Source organism: Cornus florida, unplaced genomic scaffold, assembly GCF_030987335.1.
Source record: "Cornus florida cultivar Cherokee Brave unplaced genomic scaffold, ASM3098733v1 CherokeeBrave_3.0.0_Hap2_Chr08, whole genome shotgun sequence".
Lineage (NCBI taxonomy): Eukaryota > Viridiplantae > Streptophyta > Magnoliopsida > Cornales > Cornaceae > Cornus > Cornus florida.
This window is the reverse complement of record NW_026775578.1, coordinates 34,104,006-34,125,439: the sequence shown is the minus strand read 5'-3', so window position 1 is coordinate 34,125,439 and position 21,434 is coordinate 34,104,006. Positions and strand designations below refer to the sequence as shown.

The 21,434-nt window shown below is 36.9% G+C and overlaps 1 protein-coding gene and 3 pseudogenes across 1 annotated transcript; 1 reads left to right on the top strand and 3 right to left on the bottom strand.

Annotated features, from left to right (window-relative positions):
* Nucleotides 1-613: 613 nt before the first annotated feature.
* Nucleotides 614-6,493, bottom strand: LOC132270028 (11S globulin seed storage protein 1-like; annotated as a pseudogene).
* A 2,062-nt stretch (nt 6,494-8,555) lies between these two features.
* On the bottom strand, nt 8,556-11,505 carry LOC132270027 (11S globulin seed storage protein Jug r 4-like; annotated as a pseudogene).
* Nucleotides 11,506-12,076: 571 nt separating this feature from the next.
* LOC132270026 (11S globulin seed storage protein 1-like) lies at nt 12,077-15,520 on the bottom strand. Its single transcript, XM_059771246.1, has 6 exons — nt 14,750-15,520; nt 14,122-14,556; nt 13,898-13,906; nt 13,541-13,824; nt 12,279-12,441; nt 12,077-12,169 (listed from the first exon to the last, which is right to left on the bottom strand). Exons 1-6 carry the CDS (start codon nt 15,014-15,016, stop codon nt 12,077-12,079), a joined length of 1,251 nt encoding a protein of 416 aa, XP_059627229.1. The 5' UTR covers nt 15,017-15,520.
* An 862-nt stretch (nt 15,521-16,382) lies between these two features.
* LOC132271242 (putative pentatricopeptide repeat-containing protein At1g12700, mitochondrial) lies at nt 16,383-18,923 on the top strand (annotated as a pseudogene).
* Nucleotides 18,924-21,434: the final 2,511 nt, after the last annotated feature.

Here is a 21,434-nt window from a genome sequence, read left to right as displayed (position 1 = left end):
TCCATTTGGTTCAACTATTTCTGTGATATGTTCACCTCTATTTGTACAACTGATGGGCTCTATTATTAATTACTGACATTGATATGTTCATCCTTAATCATATGACATACTTATTTCTACCCATACTTAACAAAAATTGAAATTTGTTAATTAAAGTTCCTTCCTCTTGTCTATTGTTCATTTTTTTGCTAAGGAGTGGTAGAATTAATGCTAACCTTCTTTTATGTTCCTTTCTCTTTTCAGAGCTAAATTAATACTATCAACTTCAACTTGTTGTGGAAGAATATTGGCTAGCTAGAAAAGTTGACCAAGACCAACAAGGTACTTTCGTAGATTTTATATTCCAGAAGGCATTTATTTAGTTTGTTATTTGTCTGACGTGCCCTCCACGAGGCTACATTCAGTAGCAACTTCATACATGTTAGATATACCATCTAAGAAAGGTCCATAAAATTTTAAAGGATGACTCTTAAATAGATTGAAATTTTTTCCCAACAAATGCCTCTTAGTACACTACGTTTTATTTCTCATACGTACATAGATAGCTAGCAACTTCTTAATTAGTACAATTGGTTTTTTCTCTCATATATGAAAAGCTCTCACACCAAACATCTTATGACACAATGCCCCAATGAGAAGTCCTTCCTTGAGAGGTAGATCTTGGACAAAGGACAGTCACCTCCTCTCTTTTATACCTTAACCTCCTTGCTTGATCTCTAGAAACCTGATAGGCATGGACTAGGACATCCTCTGGCAATGCCTGGATAACTGATGTCCTTCCAGCGAGAGGACTAGTCTTTGCAAAATCATTGGTCTTGAATGAAATCCATTCAAAGTCTTGGTTCCCAGCTTGCTTCACCACAGCAAAGTTCCGTGGAACAATCAGCAGCTGACAGGCACGTACTTCTCCATCAAAGGTGGGCCTCTGAGAGTTCCCGGCGATCTGAACACGGGCATTTCCCCTTATCACGTACATCACGCTGTGCGCTTTTATGTTCCAATGAGGTGCTACCAAGGCATTCTGCACCGAAGTTAACATTGTTAACCATTTGAAAGTGAGGGTGTCTATCGTGTCTTCGGGGCACAGTTGAATGTCGATATCATGAAAGTTAGTGTGCAGGAGTCTGGTTTCCAAAAGGGATGTTCAGCAGATGAAAGGCAAAGGGTTGCTTACTCTTACCTCCAGTCCAATTAAAGCTGACTCTACCTCAGCCTAGGTTGAGAATGGCGATAACTTTGTCGTCAGAAAAGAGAAGCTTGGCATTAGCTTTTCCCATGCCTTAAACATTGGACTAGAACTTCCCTATCATCCCTGAACAAGGGGACATGACATTGCTAACCTCCACTTTAGAAAGGAAAAAAATTACAAAGGAAAAGTAAAGAGATGAAAACGAGTTTGACCTAAAAAGATTTGTGAAGATGTGTGGAGTTTCAATGTAGTGATTGCATGAATATATATGACCATATAAGTTGGAGATAAATATATCGAAGTTAATCACAATGTGTACGTAATTCTAATTTTTAAGTTTAGGTGTGCATCTTACTTGGGATGAAAAGGTTCAGTAGGTCCATCTCGAGAGAGCCATGTTTTTTTTTAATGCATTGGGCCTTTACCATTTCTCTTTCTCCTCCAGATATACATACAATTATGTTGCACAAATAATCATTGTTAATAAAGTGGGTTATCTTGGGAGTCTAGAAGTTATCATAATACCAAGCTAACATTATTTTTTTTATTTTTTTCCTAGTTGGTACTCACACACCCCCACTAGCTAACCTGTTTTAGAGAGTAAATTATTATTATTATTATTATTTTTTCTCTTTTAAATCGAAATCTTATAGTTTAATTGATTTGTTTCTTCCTTTGGTTTCTCAAAACTTAATTACTTGTTTCTTTGGCTGACTTAGTTTGTCATTGATCACCTTTGATTCATTCATTTTTTGTTGTTGTCATAAATTAGTAGTAACACGCGATTAATGTGACGTTTTTATGTGATCTCATTAACTATTATATTTTGTTACATATGGTTACAGTGTAACTATTATATTTGGTTCAGTCTTTTTTTTTTTTTTTTGGTGTTGGGGGGGAGGGGGAGGGAAGGGGTGGTATTTAAGCAGCACAGGCACACTCACATATACCACACATTTTTACCTCCCCTTTCGGATTAAGTTTGCAGAGGAAGAGTAGAGAGTATAAATAAGAGTTTGACCTCAAAGGTATTTATTTTAAATTGTAGATATGTGTGGAGTTTTCATGTAGTAATTACATCAATATGGTCACATAAGTTGGAGATACATATTTCTGCTTCATGTAATAATTGCAGCAATATGGTCACATAAGTTGGTTCGGTACAAGTTGTACTTACGTCCACGGTGAAGATTCAACAAAAATTTCACTATACAAAAATCAGGAGATTACAAGTTTCAGCCCCAAACACTAACTTCTGCTTTCACTCTCTTTTCAGCGATTTTCAGGGTCTCTTGTTATCCCACTCCAAACCCTAAGTGCCCTTATATACCAAGCTACAAGAGAGTACTAAACAGGGTCCACGACCTGTAAGCGGAAAAAAAGGTGTCAAGTTGTCCACACAAAGCTCAATTTTCGGGTTAGGCCCACACAAGGCTCACTTTTTGAATCAACTGGGTCGCATCCGAAACAAAATTCGAGCCGCAACATCACAATTGGAGATACATTTTTAAAAGTTAACTCAGAACGTATAATTCTAGGTTTTAAGTTTATGTGTGCATCTTACTTGGGGTGAAAAGGTTTAGACTATCTATCTTGAAAGTCAGATGTTCTTCAATGCATTGTGCTTGCAGTGGGGGACAGTGCACTAGAGAGGATTCCGTCTCATCCATTTTAATCATTTATTTTTATCCTCCAAATAACATATAATCATGTTTCATAGACAACTATTGTTTAGAAAGGGGGATATCTTGTGAGTTGAGAAGTCATGATAATACTTAGCTAATCTATTTTAGAGAGTGTAATTACATAACAAATTAAACTAATACTGTTGATCAGAGTCATAGTAAATTAGTAATTTAATTTTACTTCTTCATTATTTTGCTGTTTTGTATAAATTAGTAGTAACAAGATATTAATTTGAATTGTTCCTGTGATCCCATTGACTAATATTTTAATTAGAAATGGTTTGGGTCCACCCTCCCCCCAGGCCTATCCTATCTCTTCTAAGTCTTCTCAGGCACTCTCTTATATTAAGTTCAATTTATTATGAAAGAATGTAGTTTCTAGGTAGAAAAGTTGAGCAAGAATAACGGACTTTAAGTTTTTATTAGAAAAGGCATTTATTGAAATTGTTATTTGTCTGATTTGCCCACCAAGAGGCTATATTCAGTGGCAACTTCATACATATTAGATATACCATCTAAGGAAGATTCATAAAATTTTAAAGGATGGCTCTTTAATAGACTTGAAATCCCTTCCAACAAAGTTCTCTTGGTACACAGTTTTATTTCTCATAATATAGATACCTTCCAACCTCTTAATTAGTACACCTTTTTTTCTTTTCTTTTTTTTTTTTTTTATTATTTTCTCTCTCTCTCTCTCTCTCTCATACATAAAAACTATCAAACCAAACAGCTTATTACACTATGGACAAAACAGAAGGCTTTCCTTAAGAGGTAGCCCTTGGACTTAGGACAGTCACCTCCTCTCTGTTATATTTTAACCTCCGTGCTTCATCTTTAGAAACCTGGTAGGCATGGACTTGGACATCCTCTGGCAGTGCCTGGATAGCTGATGTCCTTCTGGCAAGTGTACTGGTCTTTGCGAAGTCATTGGTCTTGAATGAAATCCATTCAAAGCCTTGGTTCCCAGCTTTCTTCACCACAGCAAAGTTTTGTGGAACAATGAGCAACTGACCAGCACGTACTTATCCGTCAAAGACGGGCCTATGAGAGTTCCCGGAAATCTGAATGCGGGCATTCCCCCGTGTCACGTACACCACGCTGTGCGTGTTTATGTTCCAATGAGGTGCTGCCAAGGCATTCTGCACCAAAGTATTGTTAACCATTAGAAAGCATTTTTTTCCCTACGTCATTATAAAGCATTTTTGATAATGAATGTCTTGCTCCGCTAATTTACGACTTGAACACGACACGAGTTGAACGGGTTTGGGTTGACCTTAAACAGGTTCAGGTCGTAAACGGGTCGACACAATTAACCCGTTTAGTTAATCGTGTTGTGTTTGGGTAGAAGTGGTTCAATCCTTATAACTCGTTTATACTATAGTTAAACGTGTCATAAACAAATTTATATTTAAGTTCCAAAATAACATCTAAATTTGTGTCTTATAATTTACTCTTTTGTAGACTAAAGACTCTTTAGTAATTTGGTTGGACTGAAACTTATATTTTTCTAGTATTTGTTGTTTGATTAAGTATTATTAATAATTTAAATAAAATATTTTTTTATTTTATTAAATAAGTCATTAAACGGGTTACACGTGTAATCCGTTTAATAAACAGGTCGGGTTAGTGTTGAGAGTTTCTGACACGAATATTAAGCGGGTCGTGTTCGGGTTGAACTGTTTAGTAGAATACCTTTAGGTCGACACGACACGATTATGACCCGTGAATACGAATTGTCACCCCTACTCTTTGTGCATTAATGTATATCCTATTTATGTAGGGGTGTGGGGGAGGGAAGAATCAACATAGATTTGTGATACCATATTTGTCAGTTTGAGCTAATGACCTTCTATAACTTCCTACTATTCATAAAACTAAAATCCGATATTGTTTGTAAATGTTCCCTAAGAATGAATCTTTTACCCTGTAGAGAACTCCTCTCTCAGTGCTCAGTTGGAGATGTCTCAAAATTGGAAGGTTGTGGCTGTTAACAGTGCTTATGCGTCCACCATGCTCAGTACACGTTGGCGCACTCTGGGTTAGCAATGTTCTCTCGGAGCCTCATGCTGCAAACGGTCTCCTCCAAGCCATTGTATATCACTCTTTCTCTTTCTTCTTCTTCTTCTTCTTCAAACCTTGGCCTTGTCAATTGAAGCCCTTTTTCGACCCTCACGATGTTTCCTCTCCTATCGTTCTCGTTATGTAGCTTCCTTGCAGTCTCAGTGCCTACATTGAAAGCTTCGGCCAGAATCTCAACATTAAAAGCTTGGAAAATATTGTTGCCGAAGCGTTGTTGTTGCCCGTAAAAGCTTCTTGGTTGCCGCTCTTGTTGGTTTCCAGCAAGGAAGACCCTCTGTTACATTAAAAATCAAGGGATCAATTTTTGTGAAAACTACCATTTTGTGCATTACTCCGTATTTAATTTTGGCGAAAATATTACAAAACATTCAACAATTGAATTTTTTCACCAAACTCTATATATGAACTTTTAATAATTCAGAATGGCCCTTGGTTTCTTACCCCGAGTCTCTGATCAAGCTGGTTGGCATCATTGTTGGTGTCATGAACCACGGCGAGAACAAGTTGGTTGTTGCCGTCATTGTAGGACCAATGGACTATTCCAGCCGGCAAGGCGGTAATGTCTCCTTGGCGGAAGTGTCGGACCTTTTGGTGCTGGTCCCTTGACCTCTGGGATGTTCTTCCTTCCTGAGATTGCTGGAAGGATTGGTATGTTTCTGGGCAGCCAGGAATCATGGTCCTTAGTAGGCCTTGACCTGTTCATGGGATACCAATTATATATAAATGGCTGACATAAATTGGTATAAAATCAAATATATTTGTGTGTGTGTGTGTGTTTGTATTCCAGTATGCTTATATGCGTTTATGTATATGCATGCCACGATTAATTTGGAGCTGAATGTGTGACTATTTCTGTGAATAAAGCACACATTTGGAGCTTTATTCACAATGTGCTGAACTGTTAAAATGATAATATACAAAAGCCATATTTCTATTGTTTGAACATCATAAAATTGTATGCATATGTATGTAAATGGTATATATAAATATATATGGAAATGACAATATAAGACAAATTATGATCATGTAACAAATTGCAATCAAATTGTAAGCATGAATCCCTAAATTGTACAAATATTTGGAAATGAGAATATGGAAATTCTGGTTATATATATATGACAAGGATGTGAAAGTAAGGGCTAGCCTTGAAGAACATAGACTAGCATGGGAGCATTGTTGAAGGAGGGCAAGAGGAGGCCTCTTGGCTCAATAAGACGACGAGTTGCTGCCACGCCGGCACACTCCAACTGGTCATTGTTCTGGTCCCATTCTTCTGTAACGCCGGCCTCATGTTGATTGCACCTAGCAGGTTCGAGGGGATTGAGGTTTTGGACACGGCATTCATTCTGTTGTTGTTGTGATCGAGAAGATTGGCATTGAGCTAGACTGTGATGGAACAGAAGAAGGCAGAGAGTGGTAGAGATCAAAGAAGAGTTAGCCATGGATGTGTGTGTGCAAATTAAGAAGAGTTTCTTAATTTTTGGTTTGAGGATGGTGAGACTGTGGTCTGTGGAGGGAATTTATAGGAAAGAAAAGTAGGGTTGGGCTATAACACCTGTGAAGGGTTGTTTGTCATGTTGTCCACTTTAGCATGGCCTTTAAACAGTATGTGAATACGCGGCAACTTGGTTAATTGTATCTGGCCACTTTTGCATGGGCTTTTGTCTTGTTAATTTTTGCATGAAAAATATATGAAATAGTCAGCGATTAATGTAAGTAATTTTCTAGAAACGTCGGCAAATATTATTAGATTCGAGTGCCTTCTCAATCTCTGATGATTTCTTTTGGTAGGTAAGCAACATGAGTACGGATCTTCTGAAGTACAACACTTGTGCTGTACTGGACCGGATCCCGACACAGCCAACACATGCTACACTGACGTCGTATGTGATGTGCCTAAGATGACATGCATGCAAACTATGCACACTAAGAGAAGAGGTGCCCCCATCTCTAAAGGGGTGAGAGCGACCGCGAAAATCACCAAATAGGTCAGTCTTTTCCTTCAGTTTATCTCACATTTAAAATGAAACAAAGGCATGGGAGGATGTTGCAGATTTCAAGGACCGACATGGCTTCTTCTAACGCTAGAAGACCACAGGAAGACACCTAGGACAAGAGGATGTCGGGAAAGCAGCACACTGGGTGGGCGTGCTTCGAAGTTTTTCTGGAACACAGTTGAATGTAGATATCATGAACGCAAGGTGCAGGAGTCTAGTTGCCAAAAGGCATGCTCAGCAGATGAAATGCGAAGGAGATGCCTACTCTGTACCTCGAGTCAAAATAAAGCCGACTCTATATTAGCTTAGGTTGACTTTTTTTATGGCAATGACTTTGTCTTAAAAAAAAAAAAGAAGGTTGGCATTATCTTTGCCCTTGTCTTAATGGTTGGACTAGAACTTACCCCAACCGTCACTGAACGGGCAGACATGACAATTGCTAATGATCCCCTTAGAAAGGAAAAATTTTACGAAGGAAAAGCAAAGAGGAAAAAAGAGTTTGACGTAAAATGATTTTTGAACATGCATGGAGTTTCAATGTAGTGATTGCATGCATATGACCACAAAAGTTGGAGATACATATTTCGAAGTTAATTTGGAATATGTAAGTTAAATTTATGAAGTGATAAGGAATGATTTAAAAAAAAATTAAATCTAATATAAATTATGACTTATGATAGAAAAGAGTGGAAAAAGAGAGTGGCTGACCCCGTTTGTACGGAATAATGGCAAGAATGATGATGATGAATAATTCAAAATTTTAAGTTTAGGTGAGCATCTTACTTGGGGTGAAAAGGTTCAATCTATCCATCTTGAAAGCCTGATTCTCTAATTTAATGCATTAATTGTGCTTTCTATTACATTAGGAGATAGTGCACTAGAGAGGATCCCATCTCATCCATCTTAACCATGTCTCTTTTTCCTCCAAATATACATATAATTATGTCGCACAAACAATCATTTTTAATAAAGTCTCATTATAACACCTAGCTAACCTATTTTAGAGAGATTACTTACATAATAAATTAAATTAATAGTTTTGATCAAAGTCACAGTTAATTTCTCTCTCTCTCTCTCTCTTCTCAATACTTAAATACTTATTTGTTTAGCTGAATTTAGTTTGCCATTGATCACCTTTGATTCATTCATTTTTTGTTATTGTCGTCAATTAGTAGTAACACAGGATTAATTTCACGTTTCCTTGACATCTCGTTAAATACTATATTTGGTTACAAATAGTAGCAGGGGGGTATGGGTCAGACCGCTCCTCCTGACACTACCCTATATCTTCTATGCTTTTCCATGCACTTTCTTTTTGAGTTTTTTTTTTTTTTTTGGGTAGTTAAACAACACGCACTTTCAAACACACTGTTCATGTGTGGCTGAAACCATTCACCTCCCCATTAGGTTGAAGTTTGCAGAGAAAATGTAGAGAGAGTAAATAAGATTTTCACCTCGTAGGTATTTATTTTAAATTGTAGATCTTCGTGGAATTTTCATGTGGTGATTGCATCAATATGGTCACATAAGTTGGAGATACATATTTCAAACTTAATTCAGAACGTGCAATTCTAATTTTTAAGTTTAGATGTGCATCTTACTTGGGATGAAAAGTTTCAGACCATCCATCTTGAAAGTCGGATGTTTTTCTTCAATGCATTGTGCTTTCCATTGCAGTGGGGGACGGTGCACTAGATAATATCCCGTTTCATCCATCTTAACTATGTCTTTTTCTCCTCACATGTTTCACAAAAAAATATTGTTAATAAACAGGATATCTTGGGAGTCGAGAAGTCATGATTGTTATACTTAGCAAACCTATTTTTGAGTTATTGGTCATTATATTTTAATCTGACTTGTTCATTATTTTTTGTAAATTAGTAATAACACGGGAATAATTTTACTTGTTCCCGTGATCCCATTAACTAATAATTTGATTACTGATGGTAGCTTGATGGGTATGGGTCAGACCTTCTTCCCAGCCCTATCCCATCTCTTCTAAGTCTTCTCATGCACTCACTTTTATTAATTTCTACTTGTTTACTGGCTAGGTAGAAAAGTTGAGCAAGTATGACATTTTACTTTATAGGACTTTATATTAGACAAGGCATTTATTTAAATTGCTATTTGTCTGATGTGCCCAGCAAGAGGCTACATTCAGTGGCAACTTCATATATATTAGATATACCATCTAAGAAAGATCCCTAAAACTTTAAAGGACAACTCTTAAATAGACTGGAAAACCAGTTTTATTTCTCATACATATAGATACCTACCAACCTCTTAATTAGTACACTTGGTTTTTTTTTTTTTTTCTCTCATACATAAAAAACTATCAAGCCAAACAGCTTCTTACACAATGGACCAAACAGAAGGCCTTCCTTGAGAGGTAGCCCTTGGACTAAGGACAGTCGCCTCCTCTCTGTTATACTTTAACCTCCTTGCTTCATCTCTAGAAACCTGATAAGCATGGACTAGGACATTCTCTGGCAGTGCCCGCGAGTGGACTGGTCTTTGCGAAGTCGTTGGTCTTGAATGAAATCCATTCAAAGCCTTGGTTGCCAGCTTTCTTCACAACACCAAAGTTCTGTGGAACAATGTGCAACTGACCAGCACGTACTTCTCCGTCAAAGGCAAGCCTCTGAGAGTTTCCAACGATCTGAATGTGGGCATTTCCCCTTATCACGTATACCACGCTGTGTGTGTTTCCAATTAGGTGCTACCAAGGCATTCTGCACCAAAGTTAACATTGTTATCCATTAGAAAGCATTTTTGATAATGAATGTCTTAGTCCATTAATTTATGACGCTCTTAGTGCATTAATGTATATCCTGTTTATGCAGGGGTGCAGGGAGGGAAGAATCAACACAGATTTGTTGTACCATATTCGTCAGTCTGAACTAATGACCCCTTTTAGAATTTCCTGTTATTCATAAAATTAAAATCCCATACTGTAGGTAAATGCTCACTAAGAATGTATGTCTTACCCCGTAGAGAACTCCTCTCTCAGCATTCTGTTGGAGATGTCTCAAAATGGGAAGGTTGTAGCTGTTAACAGTGCTTTTGTGCCTACCACGAGCTGAGTACATGTCAGTGCGCTCTGGGTTAGCAATGTTCTCTCGGATCCTCATGCTGCAAATGGTCTCCTCCAAGCCATTGTATCTCCCTCTTTCTCTTTTTTTCTCTTCTTCTTCTTCTTCAAACCTTGGCCTTGTCAATTGAAGCCCTTTTTCAACCCTCGTGATGTTTCCTCTCCTATCGTTCTCGTTATGTAGCCTCTTGCAGTCTCAGTGTCTACATTGAAAGCTTCGGCCAGAATCTCGACATTAAAACCTTGGAAAATATTGTTGCTGAAGCATTGTTGTTGCCCATAAAGCTTCTTGGTTGCTGCTCTTGTTGGTTTCCGGCAAGGAAGAACCTCTGTTTCATTCAAAAACAAGGGATTAATTTTTGTGAAAACTACCATTTTGTGCATTATTTAGTTTTGGGGAAAATATTGCAAAACTAGCAAGTACTTCTAAACACTAACTACAAAACATTCAACAATTAAAATTTCTTACCAAAATATATATACGAACCTTTAATAATTCAGAGTAGCCCTTGATTTCTTACCCTGAGTCTCTGATCAATCTGGTTGGCATCGTTGTTGGTGTCAAGAACCACAACAAGAACTAGTTGGTTGTTGCCGTCATTGTAGGACCAATGGGCTATTCCGGACGGCAAGGCGATAATGTCTCCTTGGCGGAAGCGTCGGACCTTTTGGTGCTGCTCCCTTGACCTCTGGGATGTTCTTCCTTCCTGAGATTGCTGGAAGGATTGGTATGTTCCTGGGCAGCCAGGAATCGTGGTCCCTAGTAGTCCTTGACTTGTTCATGGGTTACAAATTATATATAAATACCTGACATAAATTGATATAAAATCAAATATGTGTGCGTGTTTTAGTAGTGCTGTATGCTTATATGCGTTTATGTTATATGCATGTGGTGATTAATTTGTTTGAATAAAGCACACATTTGGAGCTTTATTCACAATGTGCTCAACTGTTTAATTGTCGAAATGATAATTGTACAAAAGGATTCTTTGTATGGTTTTTAAGTATCTCAAAATTGTAAGCATTTTTATATAAATAGTATATATAATATATTTGGAAATGACATTATAAGACAAATTACGAGTATGTAACAAATTGCAATCAAATCGTAGGCATGAATATCTAAAATGTACTAATATATGGAAATGAGAATTTGGAAATTCAGATTATAGATATGTTGTAGAGGCTAGCCTTGCAGAACATAGACTAGCATGGGAGCATTGTTGTAAGATGACGAGTTGCTGCCACGCCGGCACACTCCAACTGGTTATTTTTCTGGTCCCGTTCTTCAGTAACGCCGGCCTCATGCTGAAAGCGGCAAACAGGTTCGAGAGGATTGAGGTTCTGGACACGGCATTCGTTCTGTTGTTGTTGCTGTGATTGAGAAGATTGCCGTTGAGCTAGGCTGCCATGGCACAGAAGGAGAAGGCAGAGTGTGGTGGAGAGAAAAGAAGAGTCAGTCATCGACATATGGTGTGCAAATTAAGAAGAGTTTCTTAATTTGAGGTTTGGGGATGGTGAGATTGTGGTCTGTGAAGGGAATTTATAGGAAAGAAAAGTTCCCTAGTTTATAACACCTGTTAAGTGTTGTTTGTCATATTGTCCACTTTTGCATGGCCTTTAAACAGTATGTGAATATGCGGCAACTTGGTTATTTATGTTTGGCCAATTCTGCATGAGCTTATGTCTTGTTGATTTTGCATGTCAAATATATGATATTGTCAGCAATTAATGTAAGTAATTTTCTAGAAATGCTGGCAAATGTTATTAGATTCGAGTTTCTTCTGAATATCTTTGATGATTTCTTTTGGTAGGTAAGTAACACGAGCCCAGATCCTTTGAATACAACATCCGTGCTTTACTGCACCGGATGTGTGTGCCCAAGACAGCATGCAAGCAAACTAAGCACACCAAAGAGAAGAGGAGAGATGTTCACAATTACTAGCCCAAGAAAGCTGCCCATCTCTTAAGGGGTGAGAGCAACCGCGAAAATCACTCGAATCGGTCAGTCTTTTTCTTCAGCTTTTCTCATATTTTAAAAGAAAAGAAAAGGCATGGGAGGGTGTTGCAGATACTTGTGAAGGACGGACTTGACTTTTTCTAATGCTGGAAGACCACTGGAAGACACCTGAAACCAGAGCATATTGCGAAAGCAACACACTGGATGGGGTGCCGGAGTCTGGCTGCCAAAAAGCATGCTTGGCAATTGAAATGCAAAGGAGTTGCCTACTCTGTACCTCCAGTCCAAATAAAGCCAACTCTATATTAGTAAAAGTCGAGAATGGCAATGACTTTGCCTTCCAAGAAGAGAAGGTTGGCATTAGCTTTGCCCATGCCTTAAGGGTTGGACTAGGACTTCCCCCAGCCGTACCTGAACAGGCAGAGATGACGGTTGCTAACCTACCCTTTGGAAAGGGAAAAATTTACAAAAGAAAAGTAAAGAGAGGAAAAAAGAGTTTGACCTAAAAAGCGTGGTGATTGCATGAATATGACCACATGAGTTGGAGATACATGTTTCGAAGTTAATCGGAATGTGTAATTCTTATTTTTAGGTTTAGGCGGTTCTGTCTATCCATCTTCAGAGCCATATTTTTTTAATGCATTGTTCTTTTAACGATTTCTCTTTCTCCTCCAAATGTACGTATACAATCATGTTGCACAAATAATCATTGTCTATAAAGTGGGATATCTTTGGTGTCCAGAAGTCATTGTAACACCTAGCTAGCCTATTTCAGAGAGAGTAATTACATAATAAATTAAATTAATAATTTTGATAAAATTCATTCAGTTTAATTAATTTGTTTCTTTCTTTGGTTTCTCTGGACTTAATTATTTGTTTTTTTTTTTTTTGGTTTGACTTTAGTCTGTCATTGATCACCTTTGATTCATTCATTGTTTGTCAGTCATAAATTAGTAGTAACACAGGATTAATTTGATGTTTTCCTGTGATCTCGTTGACTATTGTATTTGGTTACAGATGATAACAGGGTGAGAATGGGTCAGACCTCTCCTTTGGGTGCTACCCTATCTCTTCTGTGCCTTCTCATGCACTCTCTTTTATGATTTTTTTTGGTGGTTAAGTAGCACAGGCACAGTCAAACAAACCAGACATTGTCCATGTGTGGATCAAACTGCTCCTTTGGGATGAAGTTTTGCTGAGGAAGAGTAGAGAATGCAAATAAGAGTTTGACCTCAAAGGTATTTATTTTAAATTGTAGACATGCGTGGAGTTTTCATGTAGTGATCGCATCAATATGGTCACATAAGTTGGAGATATATATTTCAAAGTTAATTCGGAACATGTAAGTCAATATTTTAAGTTTAGTTATGCATCTTACTCGGGATGAAAAGGTTCAGACTATCTATCTTGAAAGTCGGATGTTCTTCAATGCAGTGTACACAGTTTTATTTCTCATACATAGATAGCTAGCAGCCTCTTGATTAGTACACTCTTTTTTTTTTCTCTCATAAAGAACTATCAAACCAAACAGCTTTTTACCTTGGACTAAGGATAGTCACCTCCTCTCTGTTATACTTTAACCTCTTTGCTTCATCTCTCGAAACCTGATAGTCATGAACTAAGACATCCTCTGGTAATGCCTGGATAGCTGATGTCCTTCTGGCAAGAGGACTGGTCTTTGCGAAGTCATTGGTCTTGAATGAAATCCATTCAAAGCCTTGGTCCCCAGCTTTCTTCACCACAGCAAAGTTTTGTGGAACAATGAGCAACTGACCAGCACGTACTTGTCCGTTAAAGACAGGCCTCTGGGAGTTTCCGACGATCTGAATGTGGGCATTTCCCCTTATCACGTACACCACACTATGCGCATTTATGTTCCAATGAGGTGCTACTTACCAAGGCATTCTGCACCAAAGTTAACATTGTTAACCATTAGAAAGCATTTTTGATAATGAATGTCTTGGACCATTAATTTATGATGCTCTTAGTGCATTAATGTATAGTTTTGTGATACTATATTTCTCAGTCTGAACTAATGACCCCTTTTAGATTTTCCTATTATTCATAAAACTAAAATACCATATAGTATGTAAATGCTCACTAAGAATGTATTTTTTTACCCTGTAGAGAACTCCTCTCTCAGCGCTTAGTTGGAGACATCTCAAAATGGGAAGGTTGTGGCTGTTAACAGTGCTTATGCATCCTCCACAGGCCGAGTACACGTCGGCAAGCTCTGGGTTAGCAATGTTCTCTCGGAGCCTCATGCTGCAAATGGTCTCCTCCAAGCCATTGTATCTCCCTCTCTCTCTTTCTTCTCTTCTTTCTTCTTCTTCAAACTTTGGCCTTGTCAATTGAAGCCCTCTTTCGACCCTCACGATGTTTCCTCTCCTATCGTTCTCGTTATGTAGCTTCCTTGCAGTCTCAGTGTCTACATTGAAAGCTTCGGCCAGAATCTCAACATTAAAAGCTTGGAAAATATTGTTGCCGAAGCGTTGTTGTTGCCCGTACAAGCTTCTCGGTTGCTGCTCTTGTTGGTTTCCGGCAAGGAAGAACTTCTGTTTCATTCAAAAGCAAGGGATTAATTGTTGTGAAAACTGCCAATTTGTGCATTATTTAATAGTTGGGGAAAATAATGCAAAACTAGCAAGTATTTCTAAACACCAACTATATAACATTCTACAATTGATTTTTATTTACCGTTGTATATATATGAACTTTAATATTTCAGAGTAGCCCTTGGTTTCTTACCCTGAGTCTCTGATCAAGCTGGTTGGCATCATTGTTGGTGTCATGAACCACAACGAGAACAAGTTGGTTGTTGCCGTCATTGTATGACCAATGGGCTATTCCGGCTGGCAAGGCGATAATGTCTCCTTGGCGGAAGCGTAGGACCTTTTGGTGCTGGTCCCTTGACCTCTGGGATGTTCTTCCTTCCTGAGATTGCTGGAAGGATTGGTATGTTTCTGGGCAGCCAGGAATCGTACTGTGGTCCCTAGTAGGCCTTGACCTGTTCATAGGTTACAAATTATATATAAATGCCCGACATAAGTTAGTATAAAATCAAATATGTGTTTGTGTGTGTTTTTTGTATTCTAGTATGCTTATGGCCTTAAATGTGCTTATGTTTTTTGTTGACGGAGGGCAAGAGTAGGCCTCTTGGCTCGATAAGATGACGAGTGGCCACCACGCCGGCACACTCAAACTGGTCATTGTTCTGGTCCCATTCTTCCGCGACGCCAGCCTCGTGCTGAAAGTGGCGAGCGGGTTCGAGGGGATTTGAGGTTTTGGACGCGGCATTTGTCTGTTGTTGCTGTGATAGAGAAGATTGTCGTTGAGCTAGGCTGCAATGGCACAGAAGGAGAAGGCAGTGTGGTGGAGAGCAAAGAAGAGTTAGCCATGGATGGTGAGACTGTGGTCTGTGGAGGGAATTTATAGGAAAGAAAAGTAGGGTTAGGTTAGCCTTTAAACAGTATGTGAATACGGGGCAACTTGGTTAATTATGTTTGGCCACTTCTGCATGGGCTTTTTTACTTGTTAGTTTTGCATGACAATTGACCAATATATGAAATTGTCAGCAATTAATGTGAGTAATTTCCTAGAAACGTTGGGCAAATGTTACTAGGTTGGATTGTTTTCTCAATCTCTTTGATGGTTAAACAACACTGAGCCCGGTTCAGTTTTTTTAAAATGTTTTTCAAAAATTTAAAAAATAGAACATTATTTTTTAAAGGACTACAAAATACAGTTATCTGAAAACAATTTTTTTTTTTTAAATTAAGTTTTCAAAAAATTGATTTCTACTATTAAATAGGTTTTTGCATAAATTTTTAATTTTCAAACTTCAAAAAATAAAAAATATTCTTAAAAATTTGAACCAAACTTGTCCTATATATTTGACCTATATATTTCAAAGTTATTTGAAATGTGTGTAATTCTAATTTTTGAATTTAGGTGTCCATCTTACAAGGAATGAAAAGGTTCAGACTATCCATTTTGAAAGTCAAGTGTGTGCTTTCCATAGCCCGGAAAGTAATGTCTTGCTTGGCGTCACATAATTTGATATACATGAATAAAAATGAAATGAAGGTGGGATTGATCACAATAAACAAGGAAAAAAAAAAACACACACACACACAATATAATCTAATTTAGGTTTCGGTTGCATGCATAATTTATATACCTTAACACTTAGGGCATTAATTACTTAATCAGGCACGAATTTGCTGTGGGCTTAGTGGGACGGATAGTTTTTGTTATTGTATTTTATATCTCTAAATTTGTATTTTTTTTTACATTTATATCTATAAAATTTTAAAATTACTCTTACTAAAATTAAATAAATAAATAAATAAAAACCCAACCCTGTACTTAACTATGCTAGTGGTGAACTCTGCCGCTCACACTAGCGACTGATATTTTTTATTTTATTTATTCACTTTTTGGTGAAATAGAATTACAAACAAGTTGTTCCCAATTAAAGACTACGAAATTATTTTTGACCAACTCATCACTCATTACCATTTATAAGGTTATTACCAACAAATCAAAATCCTAGGTGCCGAAACAACCCAAACGCGTCTTCAGGTGACTTGATTTACACACACAGAGAGAGAGAGGGGAGGTGAAAGATGATGAAAAGGAGTGTTATTGCCTCATCAAAGTTCAGAAATGGCGGTGCTCTATCTCTCCAGAAAGGTACCCGTAAGTCTACAACTCCTCTTTTGAAGCATTTTGTTAATTTCTTCATTGATTATCCAATTGCTAGTGACAATTTTAGGGCTTCGTTTCATTCCCAACCTGGTCAAGATCAAAAACCTCAATGTACGAGTAGTCAAATCCGGAACTCTTTTGAATTCACTAACCTTGATGATGCACTGTCATTGTTTGATAAAATGTCTCAAATGCGACCTCTTCCTTCAATTGTTCATTTTAATAAATTGTTAGGGGCCATTGTGAGAATGAAACATTACACCACTGCTATTTCTTTGCTTAACCAAATGGAGTCCTCAGGAATAGCTAAACCAGACGCTTATACTATGGGCATCTTGATGAATTGCTACTGCCATTTGAATCGGGTCGATTTGGGTTTCTCTGTTCTGGGGAGAACTTTGAAGCTTGGTTATGAAGTGAATTGTACAATGCTCAACACTTTGATGAGGGGACTCTGCAGCGAGGATCGAATAGGTCAGGCAATGGAGTTGTTTAATGACATGGGGGCAAAAGGATTTTGACCTAATACAGTTACTTGTGGAACCATTATAAATGGGTTGTGCAAAACAGGGAACACCAGCGCAGCTATTGAATTGGTTAAGAAGATGGAAGAGAGAAATTGGGTAGCTGATGTTTTTGATTATAATATGATTATTGACAGTCTTTGTAAGGACAGATTGGTAGCTGAGGCTTTTGACTTCTTTTCAGAAATGATCCGTAGAGGCATTTCACCTAATATTGTCACTTACACCTCCTTAATCCACGGCCTATGCAATTCAAACCAGTGGAAAGAGGCTACAAGATTATTGAATGAAATGGTGAACCAAAAAATCATTCCGAATGTAAGAATCTTCACTATATTGGTGGATGCACTTTGTAAGGAAGGGAAGCTTGAAGAAGCAGTAGAAATAGTTGAAGTGATGATTCAAAGAGGCGAGCAGCCTAATACAGTCACTTACAACGCACTAATGGATGGATATTGTTTGCAAAGCAAATTTGATGAGGCAAAGAAGATACTTGATTTGATGGTTTGTAGGGGTTGTGCACCTACTGTTCGGAGCTATAACATCTTGATTAATGGATATTGTAAGAAGCAAAGGATGGATGATGCTCTTAGACTTTTTCACGAAATTTCTCAAATAGGATTGGTTCCTGATACTGTTACTTACAACACTCTTATAGGTGGTTTCTGCAATGTGGGAAAACTTTTAGTTGCGCAACAGCTTCTAAATGAGATTCGAGCCCGTGGCCAACATCCTGATCTTGTGACCTACTCTACTTTGTTAGATGGATTGTGCAAGAACCAATGTCTGGCTAAGGCAGTGGCCTTGTTTCGAGACATGGAAGAGAGTGGACTGCATCTTGATATTGTGGTTTACAACACCCTCATTGATGGTATGTGTAGAGCTGGGAACATTAAAGCTGCAAGGGAACTCTTTTGTAGTCTTTCTTTCAAAAGGTTGCAACCTATTGTTTGCACATATAATATCATGATCAATGGACTATGTAAGGGTGGGTTGTTAAGCGAAGCAAACATGTTGCTCAAGAAAATGAAGGAGGGTGGTTGCTCACCGAATGCTTTAACTTACAATATAATTGTCCAGGGATTTCTTCGAAACAATGAGATGTTAAGGGCGATGCAGCTTATTCAAGAAATGGTTGAGAAGGGATTCTCTACTAATGCATGTAGTATGACCCTGTTATTGAATATATCAAATAGTAGTGGATTGGATGGGTCAGTTTTGGAGATGCTTAATAAGTTTCTGTGATTTCTATTGGGTTTTCTCATGTTAAGTGGAAGTTTTATATTTTGATGGCCTTGCAGTGTGTTGTATGTATGGCCTATTGATGCTTGCAGCAGTGTCGTTTTCATGTTTTTGGGGTGAGAATTGTTATTCTATGAGAAGGACGAAGGAGAGAACCTGAGTTGGGTGATGCTGGGGAACTTGAGAAGAATGCCGTAGGGATTTGAATGAAACTGGTTAACTAGATGGGATAGGAAGGTGGCTTGGTGAAGACGAGCAAGGGATTGTCTCCAGGAAAGCGAAGTTGCTGCTGAAGCATATGGGAATTGTGCTTGGAAGAGAGTAGTTTCAAAGCTCTGAAATTTAGCAAACAATGTGTGCTTATCTGCCGTGTATTTTATTTTATTTTATTTATTTTTTATTTTTTATTATTATTATTTTTTCTGTTAGGATGTTCAAGAATGGCACCTCATAAACTTCATTTTCCTTTCTTGTTTAGAATTTGTACAGTGAGGGAAAAGAGGGCTCCCTTTTCAATCCATCTGACCTTTTAGAGATTATTGTAGAAGAAGAAGAAATTGTCCTTAAATCACAGATGCATCCAGTGACAGAGCCAGGATTTCAAGTGAGGAGGGCACACTGTCAAATAATAATAATAATAATATGGAGTACATATATATAACAACTATAAAATTTAAAAAGACAAAGAAGAAGAAAATTATTAAAAGGAAAATAAAAATGAAAAAACTTTAATAAAAAATAGTTAAAAGTTTCAATTGAGGAAGAAAAATTTGACTTTTTCTATTAAGGAAATTTAATGAATGTGAAGAGTAAAAGAAAAAATAATAATATAATTTTAGGAATTACAAATTTGAGAGGGGGGCACTATATAAATTTTGTCATATATATGAAAATTTTTAAAAAAATTACCACATATATTACAGGTTGCTAGCCAATCATCAGCTCCGTCCCTGGATGCATCATTTCCTTTGCTTCCTCCTTTGGTCTGTAAGCTCATTCTTTACCATATTTTATGCCAAATAGTTGAATAATGAATACTCTAAGCCTCTTATGGGATCATATCATGCAAAAGTGTAAAATCAGAGGTTTAAGCATGTCAACCAAAAATTCAAAGAGACAGAAAAGATCATGCTTTATAAACTCAACTTTAAATCCACACACACACACACACACACACACACACACATATATATATATATATATATATATATATATATTCTAACTCCGTGAAGTCATAATTTCTATAGAGTACTAGTTAATTGCTGTACTTTTTATTTATGTATTATATTTTAAACTTCTATCAAATTTAAGATTTAAAAAGGCACATAGAATCATGTTTCATCTATTATATTTAATTACATCACTGTAAGGTACAAATCTTAAATTTTATCTAATTAAGATTCTAAGAGATACAAAGATTTATGCCATCACAAAAAATACAAAATAAAATCTAATTAGACTTATTGTTACTTCTCAGTTTTCTTTATCAATTTTATAAATATTATAATTTTTGTTTTAATTTATATGAATGCCAATAGAAATTTTATTAGTTATTTTTTTATTTACATTTGATGACGTAAGCTTCTATTAAATTTTAGAATTTAAAAAATAAATAAACATGAGGAGATTATGCATGCAAGTAACCAAACATTGGAGAGCAAAGCAAACATTTATTTAGTATCATATTATTAGACATTCCAAAGGAACATAAAGTTTTTTCAAATAGACATTTGACAGAATAAACCAAAAATGATTTCAATCCCCTCAACTAATTAAACAATAAAAGAAGTAGCTCGCCCTTTATTTGTTTATGTTTGCGGTGCATACCTAAACGCCATTAGTACTTTGTTGGTGCTTGCACATTTTTAGCACCGAAGTTGTTGATTATCGCTGAAAATTCAGGTAGAAAGGGAAACAATTTAGGCCATCAACCGTCAACAATTTGAGAGAAGTCCTCACAACATTATGCAAATAGAGCTTTTGAGAAGTGACTCATGAATATATAATTGAATTCAATCTTCTTTTATTGTGAGAGATTGGCGGCTAAAGGTTTCTCTTAACAGTGATCATGCAATTATGCTTAACGAATGTATGGATGAATGTTTTGATAATATATCTAAGACGAGTTGTACTACAATCTAGATTAGAGTAGTTAGGTAGACAATTCATGTCAACCGAAGATAAGTTATGGCTTAGTGTTTATTCATGTATATCTTCTTAATTGAATTGATGTGTGCTTGTAGTCACTTGGTTCCCGAATATGCAGAAGTATGAACTCCCTATAGTTGAGACAATTGACCACGTTACAAGATTAGTGGTGAAGTTACTATCCTAAGTCCCTTATGTCTTGATATGTCATCTTAGTAGCTTAGTTTATCCTTAATTTTTATTTTGTTTACAATTTAGAAATAGAAAATATCAAAATTGTTTCATCTCTTGAATTAAATTAGCAATTAAATATATACTTAATAATACACCACAGTTCTTGAGGTTCGACACCATCAACAGTCAACATAGCCCTATCTTACAAGGATTTGTTCTATTACGAGTGATTTTTATAGCCTAGGTTAGCTCATTAATAGTTCCTCCCTTCTCAACATAGTCCTATCTTATAAGAATTCGTTCTATTACAATGATTTTTATCATTGATATAACACACATCAAGAAGAAAGAGAGGCAGATTGTTTGAAGCGTGAAAAAATCATTTCCTAAGATAGAAAAGCTTTTTCTTGCATATTCACCTTCTTTTATCTTTTGGGCTGCTTTCAGGGTTCGTGGAAGGGCAATGTTTTGGGGCTTTGCGTGATCCTTTTTTAGTAATGTTTGTAGGTTCTTGGGAGAGGTATTTGAGGTTGGTTGGTGATTCATTGTGAGGGCGGCATTTGTGTAGGATTTTATATAGATTATTGCTATCTTTTATTTAATTTTTTCCACTAATTAATGTTATATTTTCTTTT